Below are 27,389 nucleotides of genomic sequence, written 5' to 3'. Positions count from 1 at the left end.
GAGGACCCAGGTTCAATTCCCAGCCCCCACATGACAGCTCACACCTGTCTGACACCTGTTAGCGAAACACCAATACACATAGAAACTTTTTAAAAATTATATATTAAAAAAGTAAGTGTGCTCTATCACACCTCATTTCGAAAATACAAAAAGAATAGCTTCATTTCTGTGCCACCTCTAGAGGTTGGGCTTGTCCAGGTGACCCGGAAGCAATCAAAGGGATGGGATGCCCCAGATGACTCAGGCCTTCTTGCCAGCAGTGTGGCCCTGTGTTTGTAAGTGGGCAGACACCTCTGCAAGCAGTGTCTACATGGAGTCCAAGGCTTCCTGCTTCGTGGTGACAGTGTTTGAAGGACAGGGGCTCTGAGGGGGAGTGTCCTCAAAAAAGTGGGTGCAAAGTAGTGTGGCAGTTTGGAGCCCCAAAGCCTCTTATGCCCAGCAGCTAGCAGGAAAAGGGTGCCCGCCCTTCTCAGTGTCCGATGAGTGGGCTCTGGTGGACTGCGGCTGCCACTTCTCTGTGACGACAGTAAGATGGTAGAAACACAGCGAGGGACTTCAGAGACTCCGCTGGAGACTGCGAGAGTGTCTTGGGGATACAGACGCTCCATTGAGTTTTTTGAGTAATGTGCTGTGTGCGTCACCAGCACCTGATGAGATCCAATTGGTGGCCGGTGGCCATGGTTATGCCTGTAAGCCCAGCCCCACAGGAGGTGTGAGGCACAAGGGTCAAGAGTTCCAGCTAGCCTCAGCTGTGCAGGAAGTCTGAGGCCAGTTTAGGATAAAGACTATCTCTGTGGGCTGTGGTGGCGCACGCCTTTAATCCCAGCACTCTGAAGGCAGGTGGATCTCTGCAAGTTCTAGGCCAGCCTGGTCTAGAGAGTGAATTCCAGGGCTACACAGAGAAACTCTTGTCTTGAAAAGCTAAAATAATAATTAATAATAATAATTTTATAAAAGACCAAGGCTGTGGCTCAGTTGAGAGAGTACTTGCCTAGTGTACATGAAAACTTGGGTTGAGTTTCAGTGCATGAAACTATAGCCCCAGATACCACAAGTTCAAAGTCATTCTTAACTATGTAGTGAGACTGAAGCCAGCCTGAGATACCTGAGGCTCTGGGTTGTCCCCACCTATGGGGAAAAGAAAGAGCTCAGAACAGCAGAGCTCAGTATCTCAGAGATGGAATGTTTAGCCAGAATCCACAGGCCCTGGATTTCTCCCCCAGTATATATAATAATAATATAATAGTAAGAAAAAGTGCTTTTCAGCATGATTGGTTCCCTGAGAGAGACTGTCTCAGTTGTCCTCTTGGAGTTAGTGACCTTTGGGCTTCCTTAGGCTATAGGACCATCACCCATCTCTGCCTTTGTACACGAGTCTGTGAGTCTGTGTCTACTTCTCCTCATATACAAGGTCATCGGTCCTGTTGAGAGAGGACCCTCTCCTCCAGCAGGGCTCTGTGTCTTCATGGGTCATACTGAGGAACATGGGTGGGGAGCATGTCTCGGCCTATAACACAGACCATCGTTGCAGCTCTCAGTGGGATATTGGGGGCGGTTCTTGGTCACACTGCCCTCTTTTTATCTCCTCTGTCTGTCTGCTTCTGGAAGGCTCTTTACAGCCGTCATGCCCATGGTGGCAGCTGGACTGATCCTTGACGACCCCACGTTGCAGCCTGTGCGAAGACTCGTGTCCCTCGTAGGCACTGTCTGTGTTTGGGGTTTGGTTTTGTTTTTCTTTTCTGCTGTGCCTCTAGAATGGCTGTGGTGGCTGCTGCCAGACTGTCCCTCCTGGCCACTTCAGTTGCATGGCCATCACCTGCTTGTTGGCATCTCAAGTGGGTATGGGGCGTGATTGCCACTGTCGCTCCTGACCTCCACAAGTGCAGCCAGGAATGTCACCGATAATTCTTTTTGTCTCTTCTGTTTTCGCTCTAAAAACCACCTTGTCCATGATGCAGTAAAGAAGGTCCTTTAAGTGACGGGTCAGTAGTCAACACCCCCGGGATCTGAGTGACACTAACTGCTTTCTCTGTCTCCATGCCTGAGGCTTTCTAAACAAGGCTTTGTCTTGGCAGCTGTTTGGTGCAGAAAAGTGGGGGAGGGGGGAGCTGGCATCTGCAGGTGGCTTTCCTAAGTCAGGCTGAGACATAACAGGGTGAGGCTGCAGTGGGGACTAGCTAATTCCATGGCTGCTCTGCATTAGAAGGAGCCCTCCCCTGTCCAGCATGAACCCCCACCTCGACTTGCCAGCTCACACTTGCCCTTTAAAGCCCTAGAGAATTTCCCAGGTGAACTTGGCCAGAGCATTCTATTCCTGCTAGAAAGGGAGTGTAGCCCCAGTTCCCCAGAGCATCCTCTCCACTAGATGTGACTGTAACAAAACCCTGGGACTGGGGAGTCAGCCAGTGTGAGGAATGTGAGGACCCGAGTTCCAATCTCCAGGCCCCATGTTAAGTCAGATCCCAGAGCATGCTTCTACAGTCCCTGCTCTCTCACTGGGGGACAAGAGAGAGGCGATGGCAGTAGCACAGGTGAATAAGAGACCCTGTCTCTAACAGAGTGTAGGGGACTTGCAGGATGGCTCAGCAGGCCAAAGTGCTTACTGCCAAACATGACCACTTGGGGTTGAGGCAGGAGGATCACAAACTAAATGCCAGCCTGGGTGATTTGACAGTCTTGTAAGATTAATATCAGTGGGCTAGAGGACTGGAAAGGTGGCTGCTGGAGTAAACACGTATGCAGCTATGTATGTAGCTAAGCCTGCGGACCTAGGCTCACTGCCTGGGACCTAAGATGGAGTGGATAGAGAGAACTGATTCCTACACACACACACACACACACACACACTTACTTACACGCTCAGTTACTACATGGTTTGTGGTAGAACCTCTAGCATGGACTATGAGGGCTGCCAGATGTGAATTGAGGCCCCTGCCCCCAAGGCTAAGAACCTAATTCAACTCTGGGACCCCCCACAGTGAAGAAGAGAACTGACTCCCACTGTCTGTCCTCTGCCATCCATACAGAAGCCACGCCACTTGAGTGCTCACACACTCATACATACACACGAATGAATAAATGAAAGCGTGAATGAATGGATATTAAGAATGGGTTTGCCTTAGAATCATCTTCCTCACAACTTTCAGGTTCTTCCAAAGCATCATTCGATTCATTCAAGAGAGCTCTAGGCTGGGGCTGGGGCTCAGTCAATAGAGTGCTTGCCTAGCATGCACAAGCCCCAGGATTTGATCGCCTGCATCCCATAAACTGGGCATGGTGACTCATGCCTGTAATCCCAGCATTTGGGAAGGAGAGACAGAAGGATCAGATGTTCAAGGTCACCCTCAGCTACGTCATGAGTTTGGAAACCAGCTTGAGATACCTAAGACGCTATTTATAAAAATGAGAAGAAAAAAACCCCACAAATTTCTGAGCTGAGTGTTTAGCTGAGCCATAGAGCCTTACCCCCGGTCTTTGTGAGGAACTGAGTTGTGCTGATTGGGTTTGGTGTTTGTTTCTAGTCGATATAGGCAAGACGCCCCCTAGTAGCGGGCCTGATGGAAGGTCCCGCCCACCCCCACCCCATCACATACTGCAAACTGCTCGTTCTGTGAGTGCCAAGGTTCTGGGACCCATGACACCCGGAAGCCCCAGTGCTTTCTAGAATCCTGCTGACTGCATCCCCCATGGTGAGCGGATCTGCTCCCTCGGGTGCTTGTTCCTGTGTGTCCTAGGGCTGAAGGAAGCAGGAAGGTAGAGCAGGAAAAGGGCAATCACTTACTTCCATCTTTGTGTTTCTTTTCCCCTTCCAAAAGGTTTAGCTTTTTCTCCCGGGACAAGAAGCGCCTGGCCAACGCGCAGAGACCCACGCACATCCATGAGTCCTTTGGCCAGTGGGCAAACACTCACCGAGATGACGGGTACACAGAGCAAGGACAGGAAGCCCTACAGCACCTGTGACTGTGCCCCCTCCTGAACCACCTGCCACCTGCTCCGGGTGGCTGCCTCCACATCGACCCCTCAAACGAACTGTCTGCTTTGAGGGTGGATGAGGAAGAACTGATGCCAAAACCTAAAGAAGTGTTTATTTATCTGCAGGGCTATCCGATTTATACTCAATGCCTCTGACCCCTTAGGACCTCTATTTAATAAGACAAGGATCTGAAGCCAGACCTCATTCATTTTAGTAACAAGCTTCCTAAGCTGAACACGTCACTTCCCACCTTCATGGCTATTTGACTCCTAGGTTTAGTTGTTTTGGTTTGTTTCCTTAGAGCCTTTGTCATGTTAGTGAGAGGCAGTGGTAGGGGCATTTTATATTATGAAGTGGCCCTGGAGGTAGCAGGTTGTATGGACTGGACAGGTGGAGCCTCTAGTCACAGGATGAGCCACCCAACTTGGATGGGACACAATAGCAAATCATCACAGTCCCCCCAGCCACGGGCTGGGAAAAGCCTCGGGATGGTCACTCGCCGCGCCTGGTAAGGTTAGAGGCCCAAGCAGCCTGTCCGAGGTGGTGTGCCTTGGAATCTGCTGTGAGCACCACAGCAGCACTAACCAAACAGAGTTGTTTAGGATGAGACGTGTTTCCTGTGTGTGTTTTTTCCTGTCATTTTTTTCTTTTCATGTTCCTTGTGTGAAATTCTGGGTCTGTGCAAAGAAGACAGTGCCTTACAGCGGATTGGGTGCCAGGCTCGTGAGCCTGGGTGATACGATGTGGCAGATGAGGAAGACAGATGCATGGGTAAAAGGTATGGGGTGCAGGGGGTGCACATGCCTAGCTGGCCCACAGTTGCCATGGCCACTGGAGGAACTGGAGGCTGGCCCCTGTACTTTCTCCTGGTGCACAGAGCACGTGGGCTCCAGAGAATAAGATCATATGATGGAAGGGACCGTGCCCTGTGCATTGTACTATTTTTGCTAAGAAACTGGGTGAAGCTGAGCACGGAGGTGCAAGCCTATAGTCACTGTGGCTTCAGTGTCTTCAGAAGTCCCAGCCACTTTCTGACAGTAAGGAGGTAGAAAATTCGGTATCAACTAATTTTTTTTGAGCTAAGATCATGTTATATGGCCCTAGCTGGTCTCTGTGTCTCCCAAGTGCTGGGTTGACAGGTGTATGCCACCATGTGAGGTTCTGGCAGCAGTTATATTATTATTATTATTGATTTTTTGAGACAGAGTTTCTCTGTATAGCTTTGGAGGCTGTCCTTCAACTCACTCTGTAGTCCAGGCTGGCCTTGAACTCGCAGAGATCCACCTGCCTCTGCCTCCCGAATGCTGGGATTAAAGGTGTGCGTCTCCACCGCCCAGCCACCTTTATTACTGTCTGCATGACATGTGTGCCATAGTCCTCATGTGGAGGTCACGTGACAGCTTTCAGGGGTTGATTCCATCAACCATGGGTTCTGGGAATTCAGTTAGAGATTTGGCTTTACTGTATGTGTTTATATGAACTCCTCCATGTATACATGTGTGGCACATGTGCTAGTGACTGAGATCCCCTGGAACTGCGATTACAGACATTGATCAGCTGCTATGTGACCCTCGTCACCTGCGAGAACAGCAGTGCTCTTAAGTGCTGCGCCTCCTCTCCAGTCCACAGAACACATTCTCCTAAGCTCTGACCCATCCCGCTAGCTCTCCAGTGAATATGCTTATTGACTGAAACCGCGTGAAATTCCAAATAGTTCAGACTGCCTGCACCTGCCTCCCAAGTGCCAGGAGGCACTCGCCACACCCAGCTGACTGTCATTTTTCTTTAAGTTTTGAGAGCAGTCTTTAATTCAAGTTCACAGAACCCCTGCTGCCCAGTAAACCGGAATGCAAATAGTCAGAAAAAGGGACCGCTGACCTTCAGACCAGCTCCAGGCAGTCTAGGATCGTGCCCTCCAATTCTTTCCCCTCACTGCTGTTGAGGTTTCTTTCCAGTGGCTGAAATCGGCCACAGATCGCAGCCCTGCTATGCTGCCTCTCCTTGTAAATGCCCCAGGCGAAAGCAGGCAGTCAGCATTTTAGCAGGGAAGGGTTGTGCCGATTTGAGAGCAGCTGCCTGCCAACCCAGATGCTCAGCCTGCTGGACAATTCTCCTTGAAGTGGGCTTTTCTAGTCTTTTTAATTCAGCAAACTTTGTACATGAAGATGGGAAGACCCTGCCTCCCAGGGGTCAATGTCAGGGTTACATCTAATTCTTGTAGGTTATAGAGATGGGGGTCTTATTTTGTAACCTAGGTTGGCTTCAAACTCACAATCCTCCTGCCTCAGCCTCACCAGTGCTAGGATGAGGGTGTGTGCCACCACGCCAGGCTATTTAAGGGCTGTAAACCACTATCCCCTCTGCCACACTGAACCCCACCTCAAAGACTGTGAGAAGAAGAAGACAAATTCTTTGTTACCACCTTTACTCTGGCCTCCGTTTCCCAGAAGCTGGGCTCATGCAGTTTCCCCTCCCATCTGTGCCCCGCAGTGCGGCACCTGTCTAGCACAGTCACACTCTCCAGTTCAAGCCTCAATACTGCAGAAGCACAGCCTCTCTTAGGTCTGCGTGAACCTGGGTTCTGGGCTGGAAAGGGAGCTGCCCCAGTCTAATGGCGGCCCAGGACCTCTGGGTAGGCCTCCATGGCCTGCTGTTGGCTTTACTTACTTCTGTCCCTCTTGTCCCTGCCTTTAGCCCTGTCCTCCCTGAACTCCCTCTCTCTTTCCCAATCATTCTCAGGCCACACCCTGGCCTTTTCCCTCTCTTGCCAGCGTTTCTCTCGGCCCCTGTCATGGTCCCTCTCTCTGGGTCTGGGGTCCCAGTGTCTGTCCCGGGATCGAGATCGCTCCCTCCTTTCTCTTTTCCCTTCTCTATGTGGCTCATTCTTGACAGCAGGCAAGTTGATGGGCTTTCGGAAAGGCCGATCCCGGCCCCCAAACCTCAGCTGCCCAGATTCCTTTTTCCCACCCAGCCCTCCACCCAGTCGCCGAGGGATCCAACCACGGAGGGTGCGCTCTAGCTCATAGTCCACGAATATCTCGTGCTGGTCGATGACCAAGCCATCAGCATCCCGGTAGGCCTTCAGCAGGGCCCGCTCCTCCTTGTACTCAATGAAGGCGTAGCCCTTGGAAAAGCCGGTCACTAGATCTCGAACCAGCCGCAGCCGCCGGATGTCACCGTAGCGGGAGAAGACTTCCTTTAACTTTTCCTCTTTGGTCTGCAAGTTTAGTCGTGCCACAAACAGGGTAAGAAGGGGGTCTCCAGTAACGCCTTTGTTGGGTACATAGCGGGCCAGCATGGCCCGCCACACAGCCCGGTCATGTGGGTCTTCGTCTGTGCCGTCGATGCTGCCAGCTTTAAGCGGGTCGTATTCCTTGGCAATGGGCACCCAGTCACTCATGTCCTAGAACAGGGACAGCAAGCAGTGTGAAGCACCTGTGCGTCTCCATGCTCACCACAGCTGTGGGAAGCAGTGCCATTCACCTGCCCCCACACTCTAAATAGGGCCCCGAACCCCTAATTGTCTTGTCTAATTGTCTTGTCTAATTGTCTTGTCTCAGCCTCCTGAGTGCTGGGATTACAGGCACATGCCACCAACTTCACTACCCATTATGAGGGCAGTGGACTTAGGACTAGGGCTTTCTTCTCAGCTCCCAAGAGGATGACCCATTCATTCTGGGCTTGAGAATAACTGTGCTGAGCCCCAGCTGTGGCTCACTTACCTGACACATAGTTAAGTCTCACTCGGACCCCATGCTGAAATCTGCTTACAGCTGGGAGTCAGAAACACTGAAGGCAACTCCTTCCTACTGCATCTTTCCCTGTGCCTAAAATGGTACCATGATAATGTGCACACGTAGTTCTAGCACTCAGGAGGCTGAGGCAGGAGGATTACCATGAATCTGAGGCCAGTCTGGGCTACGGGTCTCATAAAACAAAGAGTTAGGGGCTGGAGAGGTGGCTCAGCAATTACGAGGGTTGGCTGCTCTTGCAGAGGACCCAGGTTTGGTTCCCAGCACCCATATGGGTGGCTCACAACTGTCTGTAACCCCTCCTATGACCTCTGTGAACACCAGGCATGCATATGGTACACAAACACACATGCAGGCAAAACACCCCTACATGTAAAAATAAGGTTTAAAACAAAACAACAATGAAAAATTGGGCATGGTAGCACACACCTCATCTCAACACTAAGAGAGTAGAGGCAAAAATACCAACATTACAGTCTTCTATTGAGTCATAAAAAGAATAATATTAACTTGTCAAACAACAAAGCTGCCTCCCTGGTGTCCTTATCAGCAAGAGGAGAGCACACTGCCAGACAGGCCACCAGTGGGAATAAGGCTTCCTGGGCTCCCGCTCTAACCATTTGTTATCTTTTTCTCCCTAATGCATGGAATTCCTTCAGGTGAAAGCCAAAAGAGAGCCTTAGCCATCTCTCCCCGCGCTGGTGTTCTCTGTAGATTCCTTTGTACTGGGCCATGAATTCTCTCTTTCTCCCTCTTTCTCTCTTTTTTTTTAAGAGACAGGGTTTCTCTGTAGCTTTGGAGCCTGTCCTGGAACTCACTCTGTAGACCAGGCTGGCCTCGAACTCAGTTCTGCCTCCTGAGCGCTGGGATAAAGGCGATTGCCCCCACAGCTCAGCACTTTCCTCTTTCATCTCCTCAGGGAGCTGACAGGCATTTCAGCTTTCTGCCCTGGGTTGTTGTTTTTTTTTAAACTCAAACAAAATTATCCTGGAATTTAAAACGTGCAAGAGACAAGGTTTCACACAGTTCAGGCTATCTTTGGCCTTCCTATATGGTCAAGGATCCTTGACTCCTGATGCTCCTGCCGCACTACCTCTCCCCAGTGTATGTGCCAACACATTAAGTTTAATGGGCGCTGGAGATGGAACCCAGGGCTTCTGGCACGTTAGACAACCACTCAGCCAAAGGAGCTACATCCCCCGCCCTTCACTGAGTCTTGGAGTGGCGTCTCTTATTTATAATTACTTATAGTATACATAAAGCTTCAGAGGTTATTTTGTTTTGTTTTCTGAGATAGGGTCTCACTATGTAGTCCTGGTGTCCTGAACTCACGATATACACCAGGCTGGCTTCGGCTTCGAACTCCAAGAAAACTGCCTGCCTCTCAAAGGTTGGAATCAACGGCGGGTTTTTCTGTTGTTGTTTTGGTTTTTTCCGAGATTAGGCAAGAGGGGTGGCGCACGTCTGTAATCCCAGTACTGGAGAGACTGATGTAGGGTTCAGGGCCATCCTTGATTACCTAATGAGTTGGAGGCCAGCCCGCGATACATGAGCTCTCCATCTTTAATAAAAAAACAAACAAACAAAACAAAAAACAAAAAAAGGGGGGTAACCTCACCGGAGGGGAGGAGGTCTCGGACACTTCCCCCTGGAAATCTCCACCAGCTGCCAGGAACGACCCGTTCCAGGCATGCGCAGTGGCGCTGAGGAAGCCAGGGCGGAAGTGCCGATAGGAAGCTGGTTCCTGGGTCGCCAGATTCGGGTTGGGCCCTGACGTGACCTGGAGGCTGACTCCTTCTGCTCCTCCCTGCTACCCTGAGGCCCGACTTTCCACCCAAACCCTTAGTCCCACTTCCACCTTCCGGCCTCCGCCCCTGCCAGGCTTCAACATGGCGTCGGCCACTCGCGGACGTGGCGCCAGGCCGGGCCTGCCGGCCACTCTCCTCCTCCTCGCGTTGACCCTGTTCCCTCCGAGCTTCCACTCACCTCAGCAATTCCTGGGTTCTCTCCGCGCCGAGAAAGAGGCCGTTCCCAACGTCCGTTAACCAGCGACTGAGGATTTCTTACGCTATCCTCCACAGGAACTCTTTATTGGCAGCAGCAGATTCGCCACAGACCTTGTTGTTTGTTTTTTGCTTTCAGAGACAGGGATTCAGAATGTAGCTCTGGCTGTCCTAGAACTCACTCTGTAGACCTCGAACCCTGAGAAATCCGCCTACCTCTGCCTCCTGAGTCCTGGGATTAAAGACATGGGCCCTTCTCCTGTCTCTTGAATTACTTATAAATAAATAAGTAAATAAATGAATGAATGAATAAATAAATAAATAAATGGTTGATTGATTGATTGATTGATTGATTGTGGCCAGGCGGTGGTGGCGCACACCTTTAATCCCAGCACGCAGGAGGCAGAGGCAAGCAGATCTCTGTGAGTTCGAGGCCAGCCTGGTCTACAGAGTGAGTTCAAGGACAGCCAGGGCTACACACACAACTCTCTTTCTTGAAACAAACAATCCCGCCCCCCCCCCAAAAAAAAAACCAGAACAGTTCCTACTGATGCACGGAGTCTCAGAACAAGCGGTCCAGACTCCACTCTTCCTGCACAGCACCTGGATCCCTCCCCTAAGAGTTGAACTAAACATGGACCCCTCAGTCTAGGAAAGCTCCAGAACCCTGGCTGTTTTCCTGCATGAATGAACATGAGGTCTAGAACCCAGAAAAGCCACTGAAGGAGACACAGGAAAGAGCTGCTGTCTCAGGGACTCGGCGTGGGGGGCGGGGATCTGAACCATACGCCCACTGCTGGTGGAACATTCCTATTTGCGGTGTCAGCCCCAAACATCTCCAGTTCTATTCTGATCACCTGTGACTACCCACTTAACTGTATTTTCTGTCTCATCTTTTTTCTTGTCTTAACTCTCAAAGGAATAGTGGTTTTGAAAAAACGAGCAAAGTTATCAAGTTTCTGAAGGACAGCAGCATATGTAGGGGGTAGGGCAGAGAACAAGTTTGGGCTGGGAAAGTACACACCAAAGACCTGATGTGGAGTTCTCAAGGGAGGGTCTCCTTAAAATTAGTGTGGTTTTGTTTCATTTTGTTTGTTTGTTTGTTTGTTGTTTGTTTTTGAGAAAGGATCTTTCTGTATAGCCCTAGCCCCATATTTCCTGGGACTCACAGTATAGACCAGGCTGGGCTTAAACTCAGAGGTCTGCTTGCTTCTGCTTCCCGAATGCTGAGATTAAAGGTGTGTGTGCACCGTTTTGCTGGGCTGTTTGTTACAGACATGCTGTCTGTGTGCTTTATGGCCCTGGGATTTGAACCCAGACCTTTCACATGCTAGGTCTCTCCTGTTAATCTACAACCCAAGCCCTGTGTTTTGACTTTTTATTTTGGGAGAGGATCTCACTTAGTTGCCAAGGCTAGACTTGAACCCACTCTGTAGCCCAGAAAGGCCTTTAAGTTGGGATTCTCCTTGCTCAACCTGCCAAGTCCCTGAGGCTTCAAGTCTGAACCACCAAACCTTGTAATGCAAGCTTTATTTGTTCATTTATTCTTCTATGTCTATTTTTGATCCAGTTTTTATTGCATTGGTACTAAATAATTGCATAGAGTTGAACAATCTCTTTTTTTATATATATTTGGCAATGAAAATAGCTTTTGATTAAAATAACACTGGTCAGCCGGGCATGGTGGCGCACACCTTTAATCCCAGCACTCAGGAGGCAGAGACAGGTGAGTCTTTGAGTTTGAGACCAGCCTGGTCTACAGAGTGAGCTCCAAGGCAGCCAGGGCTACATAGAGACACCCTGTCTGGAAAAAAATAATAAATAAATGTTAAAATAAATTAACACTGGTTGAATAATTTCATCTCTGTCATGTGTGTCCTCAACAATCCACAGCAATCTTCTAAAACATCCTTAATTCCCATTTTACAGTTGGGAAAACTGATCCTCTAAGCCAGGAATAATGTGTTCTTACCTGACCTCAACACAGCCTGCAAGTGGCAAAGCCAAGTTTAGACCCCGCTGTCTGGCTGTGCCATCAGTATGTGTAGATAGACTTTTCTGTCCCGCCAGCCACTCCCCAAATAACCACACAGAGACTTCATATTAATTATAAATGCTTGACCAATAGGCTTGGGTTTTTTGTTTGTTTGTTTGGTTGGTTTTCGTTTTTTGTTTGTTTTAGCTCCTATAACCTAAATTAGCCCATTTCTATTACTCCATATGCTTCTCGAGGCTTGTTTACCTCATGGACATACTTCTTGTCCTGCTACCTCTGCTTCTCACAACATCTTTTCTGACTCTGCTCTTCTCCCCAGCATTCTCTCTGTCCCAAAAATCCCACCTAGCCATTGGCCAATCAGCTTATTAACAATGAGAGCAGCTCATCTTCACAGTGCACAGAAGGATTATCCCACAGCAAGTATGGATTCCAAATATTGTTCTGCATAGTGGCTCACACCTGTAAGATCAACAACTTGAGACAGGAAGATTGTCATGAGTTAGAACAGACTGTCTCAAGAATGAATCCCAGGGGCTGGAGAGATGGCTCAGAGGTTAAGAGCATTGCCTGCTCTTCCAAAGGTCCTGAGTTCAATTCCCAGCAACCACATGGTGGCTCACAACCATCTGTAGTGGTGTCTGGTGCCTTCTTTTGGCCTGCAGGCATACACACAGACAGAATATTGTATACATAATAAATAAATAAAATATTTTTTTAAAAAGAGTGAATCCCAGACCAGCCAGAGGTTACTGAATGAGACTGTCTAAATAAAAAGAAATGCACAAAGCACCATTGTGCACCTTGAGGGCTTTTTGGTGCAAACACTGATGTGGCAGCCTTGGTGTTTCTGCCTCAGTGAGTAGAGGATTTGCGATTCTCTGTTTCCTTCTCCATTGTTTTTGGTGTTGGGGGAGGTGGATCCAGGGCTTTGGTGCTGGGGGAGGAGCACCCAGGGCTTTGGTGCTGAGGATTGGATTTAGGCCTCTGCACATTCACACAGGGTACTCTGTGGCACTCCCTCACCAGGCTAGCTTTACCTCCCCACAATCTGAATTTCTAGAAAGTTACTAGGACCTTGGGAGATGGTCCAGAGGGTAAAAACATTTGAAATCCCCAGAACCCTCGCAAAACCCTGATGCTGTGGTGGTGTCCAACTCTGTAATTCCCAACCCCTGTAGAGAGAGGGACAGGAGGCACACAAGAGAATCTGCTAAAGCTTGCTGGCTAGCTAACCTGACCTACACCACACAAAAACAAGAGCCCTGTCCTTTTTTAAAAATTATATTTATCATTTTATTTTATGTGCTTTCACATGTTGCCTGCGATATGTGTTATGTGCACTGTGTGCATGCCTGGCGCTGAAGGCAGTCAGGAAAAGGCATGAGGTCATTAGGAACTAGAGTTACACACGGTGCGGGTGGTGGGACTCAAATCTGGTCCTCTAGAAGAGCCATCAGTGCTCTTAACTGCTGATCCATCTCTCTTTGGAGCCAGGGTCTCCTGGCTTGAAGCACCATGTGAAGCCAAGCAGGCCAGTGCTTGCCTCAGCCTCCCGAATGCTGGGATTAAAGGTATGTGTACCACCACTGGGCAGTGGTGGCGCACGCCTTTAATCCCAGCACTCGGGAGGCAGAAGCAGGTGGATCTCTGTGAGTTCAAGGCCAGCCTGGGCTACAAGAGCTAGTTCCAGGACAGGATAAATCCTGTCTCAAAAAAAAAAAAAAAAAAAAAAAAAGGTATGTACCACTATACCAGCCAAATCTTTGGTTTTGATATCAAAGGTATCAGTTCTCAATGGAGCACATTTAGGTATTTTGTTCTTGTTTTGTTTGGCTGGTTGGGTTATTTTTCAGGAAAGGGTTTCTCTGTGTAGTCCTGGCTGTCCTGTAACTTGCTCTATAAACCAGGTTAGCCTCGAACTCACAAAAGCATGTGCCACCACCGCTTATTTCACAATTGAGGAAGCTCCTAAACCTTAAAGGGAAAGAGAGGCTTACCTTTTTACCTTTACCTTTACAGCAGGACCATGTTTAGAACAGATTGTATTGTTGCTACCTAATAATGCTCTCCCTCCCATCTCAAGGTCTGATGCCAGCATGAAGCCCTTTCTTTGAACGGATCTCACTGAATGGCGCTGTGTGAGCTGTGTGTCGGCGTCTGAGGCGGACCGAGTGCTGCTCCTGTCTTTTCTTTTACTTCATTTTAATAACAGGAAGCTGATCTCCCTTCCCTGTCTGGGAACTCCTCAATTGTGAACATTTCCTAGGAATGTGTATGTGCTGTTCATGCCGGCTTCTTTCCCTTTCAGCCCATTTCGCAAGGTTCGTTCAGGGTACAGGGGAGTCGGTGCTCTCTGCATTTTCTCGCTCACAGGTAATGAGATATGACTGGGTAGCCAACAAGATAGTTAGCTGCCTTACTCCACCACCTGCTCCGCTTCCCAGCCCAACCGCTGCCGCTGCCTACTGTTTTTGCTACGCAATTAAAAAAACAAAACAAAAAAAAAAAAACAAAAAAACTTCAACAGAGACCAGGATTTCCCCTCACCGGGCATGCAAATTTGATAGCTGGAAAGCTCCAGTTTGCAAAGTGAAAAAGTTGTGAACTTTTATTTTTTTTAACCCTCTTTCCGTTACCACCCAGGAAAGTCCGCCCCCGTCTCCATGGAAACCAGGCTTCCACGCACCCGTCACCAAGGGCGGAGCTTCGTGCGGCTCCTCCCCCGCGGGCTACCAGGCCTGTGGTCAGCTCGTGCTGTTTCGTGCCCCGTTCTCGCCGCACTTCCCACGGTCCCTTCTCCGTGTCCCCTTCATCAGGCGCACAGCTGTGCAGCTGTGCGCGGTATTGCGCGGTTCGGTGCTTTCCGCGACTCCTCGGCGCATTCTTCCAGGGCCATCCAGCCTGAGCGCGGCGTGGACTCGGCCCAGAGCCAGTGGACGCGTAGGTGACAGCCGCCCCGGAGGTCGCCAGAGTCGAGGGCGCCATGGAGGAGCCTCCTGTGCGCGAGGAGGAGGACGGGGAGGACGACGAAGGCGCCCTGGCCAAGAGCCCCCTGCAGCTGACCACCGACGACGTGTACGACATTTCCTATGTGGTCGGCCGCGAGCTGATGGCCCTGGGCAGTGACCCTCGCGTCACCCGGCTGCAGTTCAAGATAGTGCGTGTGATGGAGATGCTGGAAGCACTGGTGAACGAGAGTAGCCTGGTGGCCGAGGAGCTGCGGATGGAGAGGGACAACCTCAGGCAGGAGGTGGAGGGGCTGCGGAGAGCTGGTGCTTCCGGAGGCCAGGTGAGTGAAACCCAAGTTCAGTCTGGAAGTCTTCCCACAGTTAACATTTGTTGAGTACTTTAACCTTTATTTTTTTATGTGTATGGGCAAACGTTTTGCCTTCAAGTGCTTCAGTGCGCCACATGCGTTCAGTGCCCGATCCGGGGCCAGAAGAGGGCGTTGAATCCCCCCCCCCCACTATGGATGGTTGTGAACCACCTTGTGGGTGCTGGGAATCGAACCCAGATCCTCAGCAAGAGCAGCCAAGGCTCTTAACCGCTGAATTATTTCTCTAAATCCTATTTTACTTACTTTCTTTTTTTTCTTACTTTCTTTTTTAAAACAATTTATTAATATTGTGCGCACATGTGCCTCTGTGTGTGTGCAGGCCAGTGTGTATATGTGTATGAGCGTCAGGGAACAAGTTTGTAAAGTGATTTTCTCCTTCCGCCATGCGGGTTCTGGGTATAAAACTCAGGTCCTCAAGCTTGTTGGCAAGCGCCTGAGGATCTCTTTAGCCCTGTCCACCCCCACTGTATCTTTGACTTTGGCCCCAGCAATTGCTTCAAATGTTAGCACACTTTAGAATCCCTTTCTAAGAGTGATCTTGAAATCTTGAAAAGAGACAGTACCTGACCTGCCAGTAGTAGTAGCTCACACCTTTAATCCCAGCACAGGAACCTGAGTTCAAGGCCAGCCTGGTTTATAGACCAAGTTCTAGGACAGTCAGGTTTACACAGAAAAACCATCTCAAAAAAAAAAAGATAAATAAATAAGTAAAGAGCACTAAAGCCCAGACTTGGTAGTCTCCATGGGTCAGAGCAGGGATCTGAGAGGCTGGATGTGGGGTGTTATCCTTTCTTTTCTTTTTTTTTTCTTTTTTTTTTTTTTTTTTTTTTTTGGTTTTTTCAAGACAGGGTTTCTCTGCAGCTTTTTTTTAGAGCCTGTCCTGGAACTAGCTCTTGTAGACCAGGCTGGCCTCGAACTCACAGAGATCCGCCTGCCTCTGCCTCCCGAGTGCTGGGATTAAAGGCGTGCGCCACCGCCGCCCGGCGGGTGTTATCCTTTCTGTGGTTTGGGGTTGAAGTGTTGGTCACTGGAGGGGCCTGAATGTGCTGAGCAAGCATTGTGCTGCTGAGTTGTATAGCCCATTTCTTACTTCATTAGTTTTTGGTTACGAGATAAGGTCTCTTTTTTCCTTTTTTTAAAGCACTAAGTAGCCCTTTCTGGCCTGGAGCGTTGTGTGTAGACCAGAGCAGCCTCAAACTCACAGAGATCCTCCTTCCTAAGCATCCAGAGTTCAGAGGTGACAAGCATGAGCCACTATGCCCAGTTTAACAAGCGTTCTAAGAAAGGACTTCCTGTAACTTCACACATACACTCTCTCTCTCTCTCCCCCTCCGTCCCTCCCACTCTTTCTTTCTCCTTCCCTCCTTCTCCTTCCCTCCCTCTTTCCCTCCCTCTCTCCCCCTTTACCTCTCTCCAGGGGCACGTATTTCTTTCCTGTTCTATTTTTTTCCTTTATTTCACTGACTGTTTTCTTGTTTTGTATTATGTAAGGCAGAGTCTCACTCTGTAGCACAGGCTGTTTCATACTTGCCTCAGTCTTTCTGGGTGTTGGAAGCAAAGGTGTGAGCCACCACTACCAGCTGTTTCACTGTAGCTGCAGTATCTGCTTCCACATCCAGCCTGGGTGATGACCAAGAATCTCCATCGGAGCCTGGCCTTGGAGATTCGAGAAAAGTTTAACTAGTTGATCTGCCTGGGTGGCTCTGCCTTGTTCGTGCTATTTGGTGTGTACGGTCTTGAGGCACAGGGAGATGGAGGAAGTTGCGTTGTGGCCTGGGAACTGTAGTTTGCATGTGGCCCAGTGATTTCCCCCCATGGGGCGGAGGGACAAGTGTCACAGGCACCAGATGAGGTAGCATATTTTCTTCCTTAAATACAGTCTTTAGGCAGGGTGTGGGAAGAGTGGGGGTGGGGAGCCGGATGTGGTGATACATGCCCATCACAGTAGCTTGGGAGGCTAAGGCCAGATGGTTGGGAGTTTGACGCCAGCCTGGGCTACATGGCAAGACCCTGCCTCCAGGAAGAAAAAAGGGAATGAAAGAAAGAATGTTTAAAAAAAATGTTCACTGACAACACAGTTTATTAAAACATCCTGTTCTTTTTTATTACTTTTTTATGACTTTTAAATTATTTTGACTTGTGGTCATTACATGTATGTAACTTGAAATCCTTTGTCATCTTTACTTTATGTCTGAGACAGAGTTTTGCTGTGGCCTGAAACTCCCCATGTAGACCTCAAACTGGCCTTGAACTCACAGAAATTGGCCTCTGCCTCTCCAGTGCGGGATTGATTTACTTAAAAATGATTTTTTGGGCTGGAGAGATGGCTCAGAGGTTAAGAGCATTGCCTGTTCTTCCAAAGGTCCTGAGTTCAATTCCCAGCAACCACATGGTGGCTCACAATTATCTGTAATGCGGTCTGGTGCCCTCTTCTGGTCTGCAGGCATACACACAGACAGAATGTTTTATACATAATAAATAAATATTTAAAAATGATTTTTCAGATTTATTATTGTGTGTGCCTGTCAGATCCCCTGGAACTGGGGTTATTTACAGTTGTGAGCCGTTATGTGGGTTTGGGAACTTAACTCAGGTCCCCTGCAAGAGCCATCTCTCCAACTGCTGGGTGTAAGGGTGTGGACCACCACACCTGCCTACTTTTTATTTGTATCTTTTTAAGTTAATTTTTCTTTTGAACCATGGCAGGAATGGACCTCAGGATCTCGCTCACACTGGACATGTGTTCCACCATTGAGTGGCTTCCCCAACCCTCCTTTACCATGTTCAAGTGTATTGTTCACTGGCACCAAGTTCATTCACATAAGTTTTTTTTTTTTTCTACAGTTTCTACTTGTTTTGAGGCCGGCCTGGTCTACAGAGTGAGTTCCAGGACAACCGGGGTTACAATATCAAACAATCCATTCCCTCAAAGAAAACTTGTTTTTTTTTTAATGTTTGTTTGTTTTGTTTTTCTTTTTTTTTTTTTAATTTTTCGAGACAGGGTTTCTCTGTGGCTTTGGAGCCTGTCTTGGAACTAGCTCTTGTAGCCCAGGCTGGCCTCAGAACTCACAGAGATCCACCTGCCTCTGCCTCCCAAGTGCTGGGATTAAAGGCGTGCGCCACCACCGCCCGGCTTTGTTTTGTTTTTCAAGACAGGGTTTCACTGTGTAGCTCTGGCTGTCCTGAAACTCGCTTTGAAAACTAGACCAGCCTCAAACTCACAGAGATCCCCTGTCTCTGTCTTCCAAGTGTTGGGATTAAAGGTGTGCACCACCACTGCCTGGTATACCTGGGGTTTTTGCTTGTTTGTTTTCCTTTTTCCTCTAGGTAGGGTAGTGATGCTCTGAGCACACCACTCTCCTAATTCCCCCCCCTCCCATTTTGTTTTTTGGGTTTTTTTTTTTGTTTGTTTGTTTGTTTTTAGGTAAGGTCTCTTCGTGTAGCCCTGGCTGTCCTAGAACTCACTTTGTAAACCAGAGTGGTCTTGAACTCAGAGACCCGCCAGCCTTTGCCTCCCAAGTGCTGGAATTAAAGGTGTGCACCACCACCCATGCCTTGTTTTTTTTATTCTCTGGATTCAGGACGGGTAAAATATTTCCTTAGCACCCTTCAGCCACCCAGGGAGTGGGAAGCCCTGAGTCAGCATTCTGTTTAAACAAACAAGCAAAAAGAGTATGAGGAATGTCTTTGTTTTTAATGACCTTGGACTGTCCACTGTGCTGTTATCACTGGTGAGAGCTCTGAAGTGAGTGCTTGCTGACGCACTACTGAGGAAGTCTGTGAACTGATCCCTGAGCTTTTATCTTCTAGAGGCGAGATGCACAGCCCCAGTGTGTCGTGTCCCATGGGAGTCATGTGTCTCTTCACATTACACAACACATGTATCTTGTGACTATTTTGGTTTAGTATATTTTCATGGGTGTTTTTTGGTGCTCGGGATGGAACCCTGGCATCACACATGTGAGGCAGGTGTTTGCCTCTCAGTACCTTCTTTTGTAATGTGTTTATATTTCATGTGTATGGGGGTTTTGTGTGTGTGTGTGTGTGTGTGTGTGGTGTGTGTGTGTGGTGTGTAGTGTGTGTGTGTGTGTGTGTGCACCACTTGTGTAGGTCTAATACCTTTGGAGGACAGCAGAGGCTGTTGGATCCTCAGGAACTGGGGTTATAGGTTGTGAGCAGCCCCAGAGGTACCCAGTTGGGGTCCTCTGCATGTGCGGCAGTCACACTTAGCTGGGGCGCCGTCTCATCAGCCCTGCACCCGTTTTCAGTGACGCACTTCATGGCTTCCTGTTATCTCTCATTCTGATACTCAAGTCCTTCTCAGTCCGAGCAGGAGTAGGACCTTCAGACTTCCATTTCATTCATCTGCCTTCCTCAGCTGAGAGCTGACCTTTCCCTTCACGGGTGGGTGTGGCCCACCATGGTGACTCACCCTGTTGGCCTGTTGTCTTTCAGGTGAACTTGGGACCGGACAAAATGGTAGTGGATCTGACCGACCCCAATCGGCCCCGCTTCACCCTGCAGGAGCTGAGGGACGTGCTGCAGGAGCGCAACAAGCTCAAGTCGCAGCTGCTGCTGCTGCAGGAGGAGCTGCAGTGCTACAGGAGGTGAGCTCCCCGCAGCGGCCTTGGTGCTCAAGGCCTTCATCGCGCGCTGACTCCTGGTGCTCTCATCCGGTTTACTGAACATACGCACGTGCCAGGCACCACGTGCACAGCTGCACAGCACTGGACCGTGCTGCCCCTGGTAGCAAAAGGTCCTCAATATTTTAATAGGGAAGCGGTGACCAAGTGAAGTCCAGGCAAGCTGCCAGGTGGTGGTGGCAGTGGCATGCGTCTTTAATCCCAGCACTCAAGGGGCAGAGGCAGGCTGTTCTCTATGAGTTAAAGGACAGCCTAGTCTGCATTGTGAGACCTTGTCTCAATGCACAACAGCAAATACCTTCTTCTGTTTATTTTTGGTGTCAGGGCTGGAACCCGAGGCCTGCTGTGTTCTTAGAACACATGCCTGTGCTGTGCCGCTGACATAAAAACCCAGGAAAGAGATCCGCAGTGCAACTGTTTACTCATCCCTGCTCTCCCACTTTCCCAGTGGCCTGCTTCCACCCAGAGAAGCTCCAAGAGGAGGAAGAGAGAAAGATGCTGTGGTTACCATGGGCAACAGTGAGAAGGAAGAGAGGACCATCATGAAAAAGCTGTGAGTCACCTGGATGCCCCTATGACCACTAGCTCATGACGATGACATGCTGTGGGATGAGGGGAGGCTGGCCAGGCCTGGCATGGGAGGTTCTCCTCTGCTAGGGTGTGGCTGCAGCCCGGAGGAAAGTCTTCACGCCACTTAGTTATAACTGTACCAGTGCTAGGAGGAAGTTTAAGCTTGGGACACATCCTGGTACGTGTGGGCAAGAGCCTGCCCATGGATGAGAGTCTCTGTGACTCAAGTACTTTGAACCATAATGTTATTAATAGTGTTACAGTTATTCATGGGGTCACTTTCCAAGATTTCACCTAGTCATGGACAACCAGGATCCAAAAATACTTAATGGACTATTCCAGAAATAGTTGAGCTTTCAGGAGGGTATGGTGGTGCACACCTTTAATCTCAGCACTCAGGAGGCAGAAGCAGGTGGATCTCTGGGAGTTTGAGGCCAGCCTTGTCTACAGAGTGAGTTCCAGGACAGCTCTTTATACAGAGAAACCCTTTGTCAAGGAAAAAGAAAGAAAGAAAGAAAGAAAGAAAGAAAGAAAGAAAGAAAGAAAGAAAGAGTGAGAAAAAGAAAGAGTGAGTTTGCCAGTTTCTGGTTGTATGCTGTTCTAAGCAGTGTGGTGAAATATTCTACTTCCCACCATGTCCAGTCTGGGATATGAACTGTCTGGCCATCTTTCTGAAGCCAGGCTGTCCACACCATCTGCGTGGCCATCGTGTAGTGGCCATGGGTCAGCGGTAGCCAGTGAACCTCCTGTCAACAGTGGCTTCAAGGCAGGAGAGTCTTCAGCGGGCAGCTTGGCATGCCAAAGAGAAGCTATCTAGAAGGAATTTCTCGTAAATAAAAAGAGGGAAGTTGGGGCTGCAGCGATGGCTGGCAGTTAAGAGCACTGACTGCTCTTCTGCTCTGACGGGGTTTCTGTGCTGCCACTAAATACTGAGCAAAGCAGTGTGGGGAGGAAAGGGTTTATCTTACTTGCATTTCCATATAACAATTCATCATCAGAAGCCATTAGGGCGCTGTCGTGTGAAACAACTCTTCCTGGGAAGATGAAACACACAGCGACTCACTCTGGATAGGGAACCCCCGACAGATCAGAGTACAGATACCACCAGGGCCCATCTTGGTGAACCATGAGTTTTATTGAGGCTACTTGAAGGAATCTGGGTAAGAGGTTACTTAGAGGAGCAGAAATGACTCAAGGACAGCTGCATCACCAAAGCCCACCCCAACATGGGTGACAGCTCATGAAGCTGGGAACCAGGAGCCCCTGCAGGCTGCTCAGCAGCTTGGAGAGTGTCCTTTCTGGGACCTCAGTTGGTCTAAGCCTCTTCCAGGCTGCTGACTGGTCTGGTCCGAGTCTCCTTTGAGGCTCTGTTCATTTAAGTCTCGGAGGGACTCTCAGCTTTTATTGCTTATTCTGGCAGGGAGGGCCTAGTGAATCTGGTCAGTTTCAGGGACCTCCTGAAGCTCCTTTTAGATGTTTTGCTTCCTGCTTAAGGAGCTGCCCTGCATGATGGAACCTGGAACTCACACAGGGCAGGGACCTGGAGGCAGGAGCTGATGTAGAGGCCATGGAATGGTGCTGCTTACTGGTTTGCTCCTCATGGCTTGCTCAGCCTGCTTTCTCATAGAAGCCAGGACCACCAGCCCAGAGACAGCACCACCCACAGTGGCTGGACCTTAATGAGCCAGTTTCTCAATAGAAGCTCCCTTCTCAGATAATGCTAGTAGGTTGTGTCAAGTTGACAGAAAACTTAGCACACAGGGAGTATGTTTAATCAGCAGATTCCCTGAGAGTACGGTCACAAGCCCTGTGTGTACTGTAGAGACCCTGGAAATTCTGATTCAGTAGCAGAATCCTCCAGCTTTCAGATGTCGACACCCATTTCTTCCTCTTGTCTAATGGCAGTGGCTAGTGTCCCAAGCTCTACCTCCTAAGATTGCTACCCAGTGTAAATTCCGCTGGAGCCTAGATTTCCCAACATGTAACCTGAGGACAATAGAACACTTCCTTCTATCACAGAGTAACAGGTGATGGCACACTATTTCCTGACACTTTTTACATATATTCCTAAACTAATTCCTTCCCCAACCCCCTTTTTTTGGTTTGAGATAGACTTTCTTTGTGTAACAACCCTGGCTGTCCAGAAACTCGCTCTGTAGACCACGCTGGCCTCAAACTCACAGAGACCCACCTGCCTTTGCCTCCTGAGTGCTGGGTACACCACCTGGGTGCACCTTTTTCTTTTAGAAAGATTTATTTATCTTTATTTTATGTCTATTGGCGTTTTTTCTGCCTAATGTGCATTTAGTGTCAGTGCCCTCAAAGGCCAGAAGAACACATCAGATTCCCTAGAACTGGAGTTACAGCAAGAGGTCTTAACCACTGAACCATCTCTCTCTAGCTCCTTTTTTAATTTTTTAAAATGATGTATATGTGCATGCATCTATATGCAAGTGTGCTCTTTTTTTTAAAAATATTTATTTATTTATTATCCATTCAATATTCTGTCTGTGTGTATGCCTGCAGGCCAGAAGAGGGCATCAGACCTCATTACAGATGGTTGTGAGCCACCATGTGGTTGCTGGGAATTGAACTCAGGACCTTTGGAAGAGCAAGCAATGCTCTTAACCACTGAGCCATCTCTCCAGCCCGCGAGTGTGCTCTCTTGCAGCTAAGCCATTTTTCTAACCCCTGGTGTTTCTTCCTCAGCACCAAGGAGGGAGCCTATCTATGGTCTCTCAATTTTTCTTTTCTTGAGACACGATCTTACTGGCATTCACTGTGTAGACCTGGATGATCCTGAACTCACAGACATCTGTCTGCCTGCTCAGGAGTGTGCCCTGAGTGCTGGAATAAAGATGTGCATCACCATGTTTTGTTTTTAACAGTAAATTTTTAAAAATTAGAATATATCCTTTCACCCTTCCCATTTGCCCCTCCTCTCAAATTCATGGCCTCTATTTGTTTTTTTGAGAGACAGAGTTCGTCTGTCAAACAGTCATGGCTGTCCTGGAACTCACTCGGTAGACCAGGCTGGCCTCGAACTCACAGAGATCTGCCTGCCTCTGCCTCCTGAGTGCTGGGATTAAAGACATACACCACCACCACCCAGCAAATAAATAAATAAATAAATAAATAAATATTTATTTATTTATTTATTTATTTATTTATTGAGACAGGATATGTCTAGGTGATTCTGGCAGTCCTGGAACTTGCTACATAGACCATGCTGGGATTGAAGTCGTGCCCGTGCCATTATCAGTTTAATCACATACTCTACCACTGACCTCTATTCCCAGTCCTTGTCTTTTGAGACAGAATCTTACTAACAGTTGCCCAGGTTGGCCTTGCATTACTGATCCTCCTGCCTCCACTCCCCAAGTGCTGAGATTACAAATGTGTGTCCCTACCAGTACACCCAGGCTGAGGTCCCATGCTTCATGCAGGGGAACACAAGGAGCTCTAAGACCAAGCGAGCTCCGTGGTGCTGTCTGGGGAAGTGCAGCTGTTTCACCCTTTTCTGTATATCTTGGTCTAAATGAAGCCAGAAACCACTAGTTTCTTTCAGCCTCCCCTCTGGGAATTCTTCAAGCCAAGTCATTGGCATTCAAGCCAAATAAGGTAAATGTAAAATGTTGCAGATTCACATCAGATAAACTCACTAAACTGGTGAAGGAATCAGGGGACAGGTGACTTTTTGAATAAGTAGCCAGGCTAAGGAAGATTTTTATCATTGTCTTGCAACTAATGAGGAGCCAGGGGAGGAGGTGTGTGTGCATCTATGTGGCTCAGGTGCTTTCAGTCTTTTGTTTTCTTGAGGCAGAGTTTGTCTGTGTAGCACTCTGTAGACTAGGCTGGCCTCAAACCCAGTGACCCCGCTGGCCTCAAACCCAGTGACCCCCTGCCTCTGCCACCAGAGTGCTGGGATTAAAGGCGTGCGCCACCAGCACCTGCATGGACAGTTATCAGCATATCTGTTATGGTTTTGGTCCCTGGTCCCTTTAAGAGACAAGCCATGCCTACTTCCTCCCCCATCCGCTGAGGCAGGCTGATCTTCAGCTTCCAGCCTGAGCTCGCTCTCCCTCCCTCCCCACTTCTCTGCCCCCCCACCCCATCTCTCTCCACTCTCCTCTTCTGTCTCTCTCTCTCTCTCTCTCTCTCCCCCCCTTTCCCCCTTCATAACTCCCTGAATAAATATTCAACCTCACTCTGCATGTCGTGTCTATCCATGTCTCTGTCTCCTGCCCGCCCGCCATGTGTTTCCCTGCCTGGGACCAGCCACATGGCCCGCTACCACCATTTGGAGCATTTCTGCCTGCCTACAGCTGCCGCCTGGGACCCATTTTTTAAAAGAACAACAATATCTCTTATATGTTCTTCGTTGCAACAATTTTTCTTAACATTATAGGTGATATTGAAAAGCCACTTTTACCCCTTCTACCATAAAACCCCTAAAAACGGAAACCATGGGCACTGACTGGCAGGGGTCAGGAAGCTGGCTGCTCACTTTGCTCAAGTTGGCCTGGTCTTTCATTTCCCAGGCCCTCAAATTGCTCACCTGTAAAATAGAAATATTAATCATGCTGAACACCAAATTGATGAGTGCGAAATAAGCCAAGGATGGAAATATCTACAGCAATATTTTCCCATGAGAAGCCCTGAACAACAACAGAAAATTTAACAAAAGAAAAGAAAATGCTGGACAATGGTGGCACACGCCTTTAATTTTCCTTATCCATTCCTGGGTCAAGAGGCATTTAGGTTGTCACAAATTTACTTTTAATTACATTTATTAATTTGGTTGTTTATGGGCTCATTCCACAGCAGCTTTGTGCAGTTTAGGCAGCTAGTCAGTCAACTCACCTCTTCTACCATGTGGGTTCCAGGGATCAAGTTCAGGCTGTCAGGCTTGGGGTAAGTGACTTTACCCCCGTAACATCACACAGGCCTGAATGAATGGCGTCCTCAGCCTGCTCTCTCTTCCTTTCCCCTCCATCCAGGTTCTCTTTCCGGTCAGGGAAGCATACCTAGACTGAAGGCCATGGCCACGGGGGTGACCCTCTGACTGGAGACTACAACTGCCAAGATGTCTTCTGGAACCATCTCTCTGTGCCATGTTTATGTTTATGCTCTGGGCTTGCACACTCGTTTCCCCTCAGAGCAGTCAAAGGGAAGATGTTCTCATGCTCCCCAGGGACAGAGCTAGACAGCCACCAAGCTTTGGCCAGGACAGGTGAGGAAATACCAGGATTCTAAAGGAACACAGCACAGCCACATCCTGCCTCCAAACATGGAGAGGCCTCTGGCCTACAAGCCTGTTCCAGCATCAGCGAGAATCTGGTCATTAACATGTGGCAGAGAGAGACGAAAATGTGGGAAAATATGGAACTGACTTCACTGATATTTGGTGAAACTTTTTTTCTCATGCAACTTTATATGACTTTTGTATTAAAAGTAAAATGGCCTTTATACTTTCTATTGCTGTTTCAGAGTGGTCTCTTAAGAGTGCATACGCCTGTGGGCATACAGCAGCTCAGTATGGAACCTGGTGAGGTGTCAGCCAAGGAGGCTGTCTCTGCAGCCTGAAGGAAATGTGGAGCTCTGACTCAAAGGGGACTCAAGGCATCTGAGCTCCAGTAGTGCAAAGTGCTTCTCATTTTATTACTAAAGCAAGTAAAACATTAGGTGTCAGATCCCCTGGAACTGGAGGTACAGACAGTTGTGAGCGACCATGTGGGTGCTGGGAATTGAACTTGGGTCCTTGGGAAAAGCAGTAGTCAGTGCTCTTAAGGACTGAGCCACCTTTCCAGTCGTTAGAGGACAATTTTAGAGAGTAGGTTCTGGACTTCCACCTTGTTGAGGTGGGGTCTTCCTTTTTTCTAATTTTCCATGTATTCCAGCATTGCTGGCTCTGGAGCTTCTGGGGAATTCTTCAGTCTCTGCTTCCATCTCCCTGTCAGAATGCCGCTTTACATAGTGGTAGCTGGCATGGAATTCACAGAGATCCATCTGCCCCTGTCTCCCGAGTGCTGGGGCCAAAGGCATGTGCCGATATCCAGCTCTGTAGGTGGGTTTCACAGACTGAACTTGACTCACTGGGCTTGTTGCAGCTGGTGCTGTATGGCCCTGGTTCTCCTGGAACTATCTATGTAAGAGCAGGCTGGACTTGAACTCATAGAAATCTCCCCGAGTTCTGGGATTGGGGGTGGTGGCTAATGCTTTTACACAGTCGTTCACATTCAGCTTAAAATACCAGAACTGGGAGGCCTTCACTAGCTATAGGCCTTGTGCACTTGGAAAGGTTTGAAATTATTTTTTTTAAATATTTATTATATATAGCATTCTGCCTGCGTTTGCCTGCAGGACCAAAGAGGCACCAGATCTCATTATAGATAACTGGGAATTAAACTCGGGACCTTTGAAAGAGCAGCCAGTACGCTTAACCACTGAGGCATCTCTCCAGGCCCACTATTTTTACTCTTAAGGATACCTGCACCGATTACCATATGCAAAGCACTAGTCCAAGGGTCGTTTCAGTATCAACACATCACATCAGCTCTTATACTCCTATTGCATCAGTGCCCTTTGAGGGCAATGGGCAGGCTGTTCCATTTGACAGACACGATCTCTAAACCATCCAGTACCAACAGGTGGCAAAGCCAGTCGACATATGACTGGGCAGATGCAGCTCTAGGAGGTACCAGGTGATGCTAAGAAATCTATCTTAAGAGTCAAACCTACAGCCGGGAATGGTGGTGTATGCCTTTAATCCTAGTATCCTCAGAGGAAGAGGCAGGCAAATCTTGAGTTCCCGATGTCCAGGGATATCACACAGTGGAACTATGTCTTGGGAAACAGTCAAATGTACTGAATTTGAAATAACAGAACCTGTATGGGGATGTATGTGACCAGCACTAGGAAGATAGAGGAGTAAGTATCAGTTCAAGGTCATACCTGGCCACTTAACAGTTCAAGGGCAGCTTGGACAAGTCTCAAAACAAGACAGTCATACTAGCTACCATTTAGGGTATTTGCCATATGCTAGTCATTACCCAGAGGTACCATATATATTACCAAACTCCCAGGAGTCATTTTATAAAGGTGACTCAGGA

The 27,389-nt window shown here is 48.6% G+C and overlaps 3 protein-coding genes across 6 annotated transcripts in view; 2 read left to right on the top strand and 1 right to left on the bottom strand.

Moving 5' to 3' along the window:
• Rilpl1 (Rab interacting lysosomal protein like 1) overlaps positions 1-4,580 on the top strand; it is a 34,671-nt gene extending 30,091 nt beyond the window's left edge. Inside the window, exon 7 of the mRNA XM_038346601.1 lies at positions 3,816-4,580. Coding sequence (XP_038202529.1) covers positions 3,816-3,960 — 145 coding nt within the window. The 3' untranslated portion in view covers positions 3,961-4,580. The remainder of the gene's footprint in view (positions 1-3,815) is intronic.
• Positions 4,581-6,381: 1,801 nt separating this feature from the next.
• Positions 6,382-9,865, bottom strand: Snrnp35 (small nuclear ribonucleoprotein U11/U12 subunit 35). Of its 4 annotated transcripts, none has more exons than XM_038345693.2 (2): positions 9,712-9,865; positions 6,382-7,376 (listed from the first exon to the last, which is right to left on the bottom strand). In XM_038345693.2, exon 2 carries the CDS (start codon positions 7,371-7,373, stop codon positions 6,633-6,635), a length of 741 nt encoding a protein of 246 aa, XP_038201621.1. In that variant the 5' UTR covers positions 7,374-7,376; positions 9,712-9,865; the 3' UTR covers positions 6,382-6,632. The 4 variants fall into 4 exon arrangements, with proteins under 4 accessions (XP_038201621.1, XP_038201620.1, XP_038201622.1 ...); XM_038345692.2 differs by lacking the exon at positions 9,712-9,865 and adding an exon at positions 9,344-9,473; XM_038345694.2 differs by lacking the exon at positions 9,712-9,865 and adding an exon at positions 9,245-9,382.
• A 4,569-nt stretch (positions 9,866-14,434) lies between these two features.
• Positions 14,435-25,753, top strand: Rilpl2 (Rab interacting lysosomal protein like 2). Its single transcript, XM_038345405.1, has 4 exons — positions 14,435-15,016; positions 19,520-19,671; positions 20,156-20,260; positions 25,278-25,753. The coding sequence occupies exons 1-4, from the start codon at positions 14,711-14,713 to the stop codon at positions 25,306-25,308; spliced, it is 594 nt and encodes a 197-aa protein (XP_038201333.1). The 5' UTR covers positions 14,435-14,710; the 3' UTR covers positions 25,309-25,753.
• The last annotated feature ends 1,636 nt before the right edge of the window (positions 25,754-27,389 follow it).

Source organism: Arvicola amphibius, chromosome 10 (assembly GCF_903992535.2).
Source record: "Arvicola amphibius chromosome 10, mArvAmp1.2, whole genome shotgun sequence".
In the NCBI taxonomy this organism is placed as follows: Eukaryota; Metazoa; Chordata; class Mammalia; order Rodentia; family Cricetidae; genus Arvicola; species Arvicola amphibius.
This window is presented reverse-complemented; position numbering and strand designations above follow the sequence as displayed.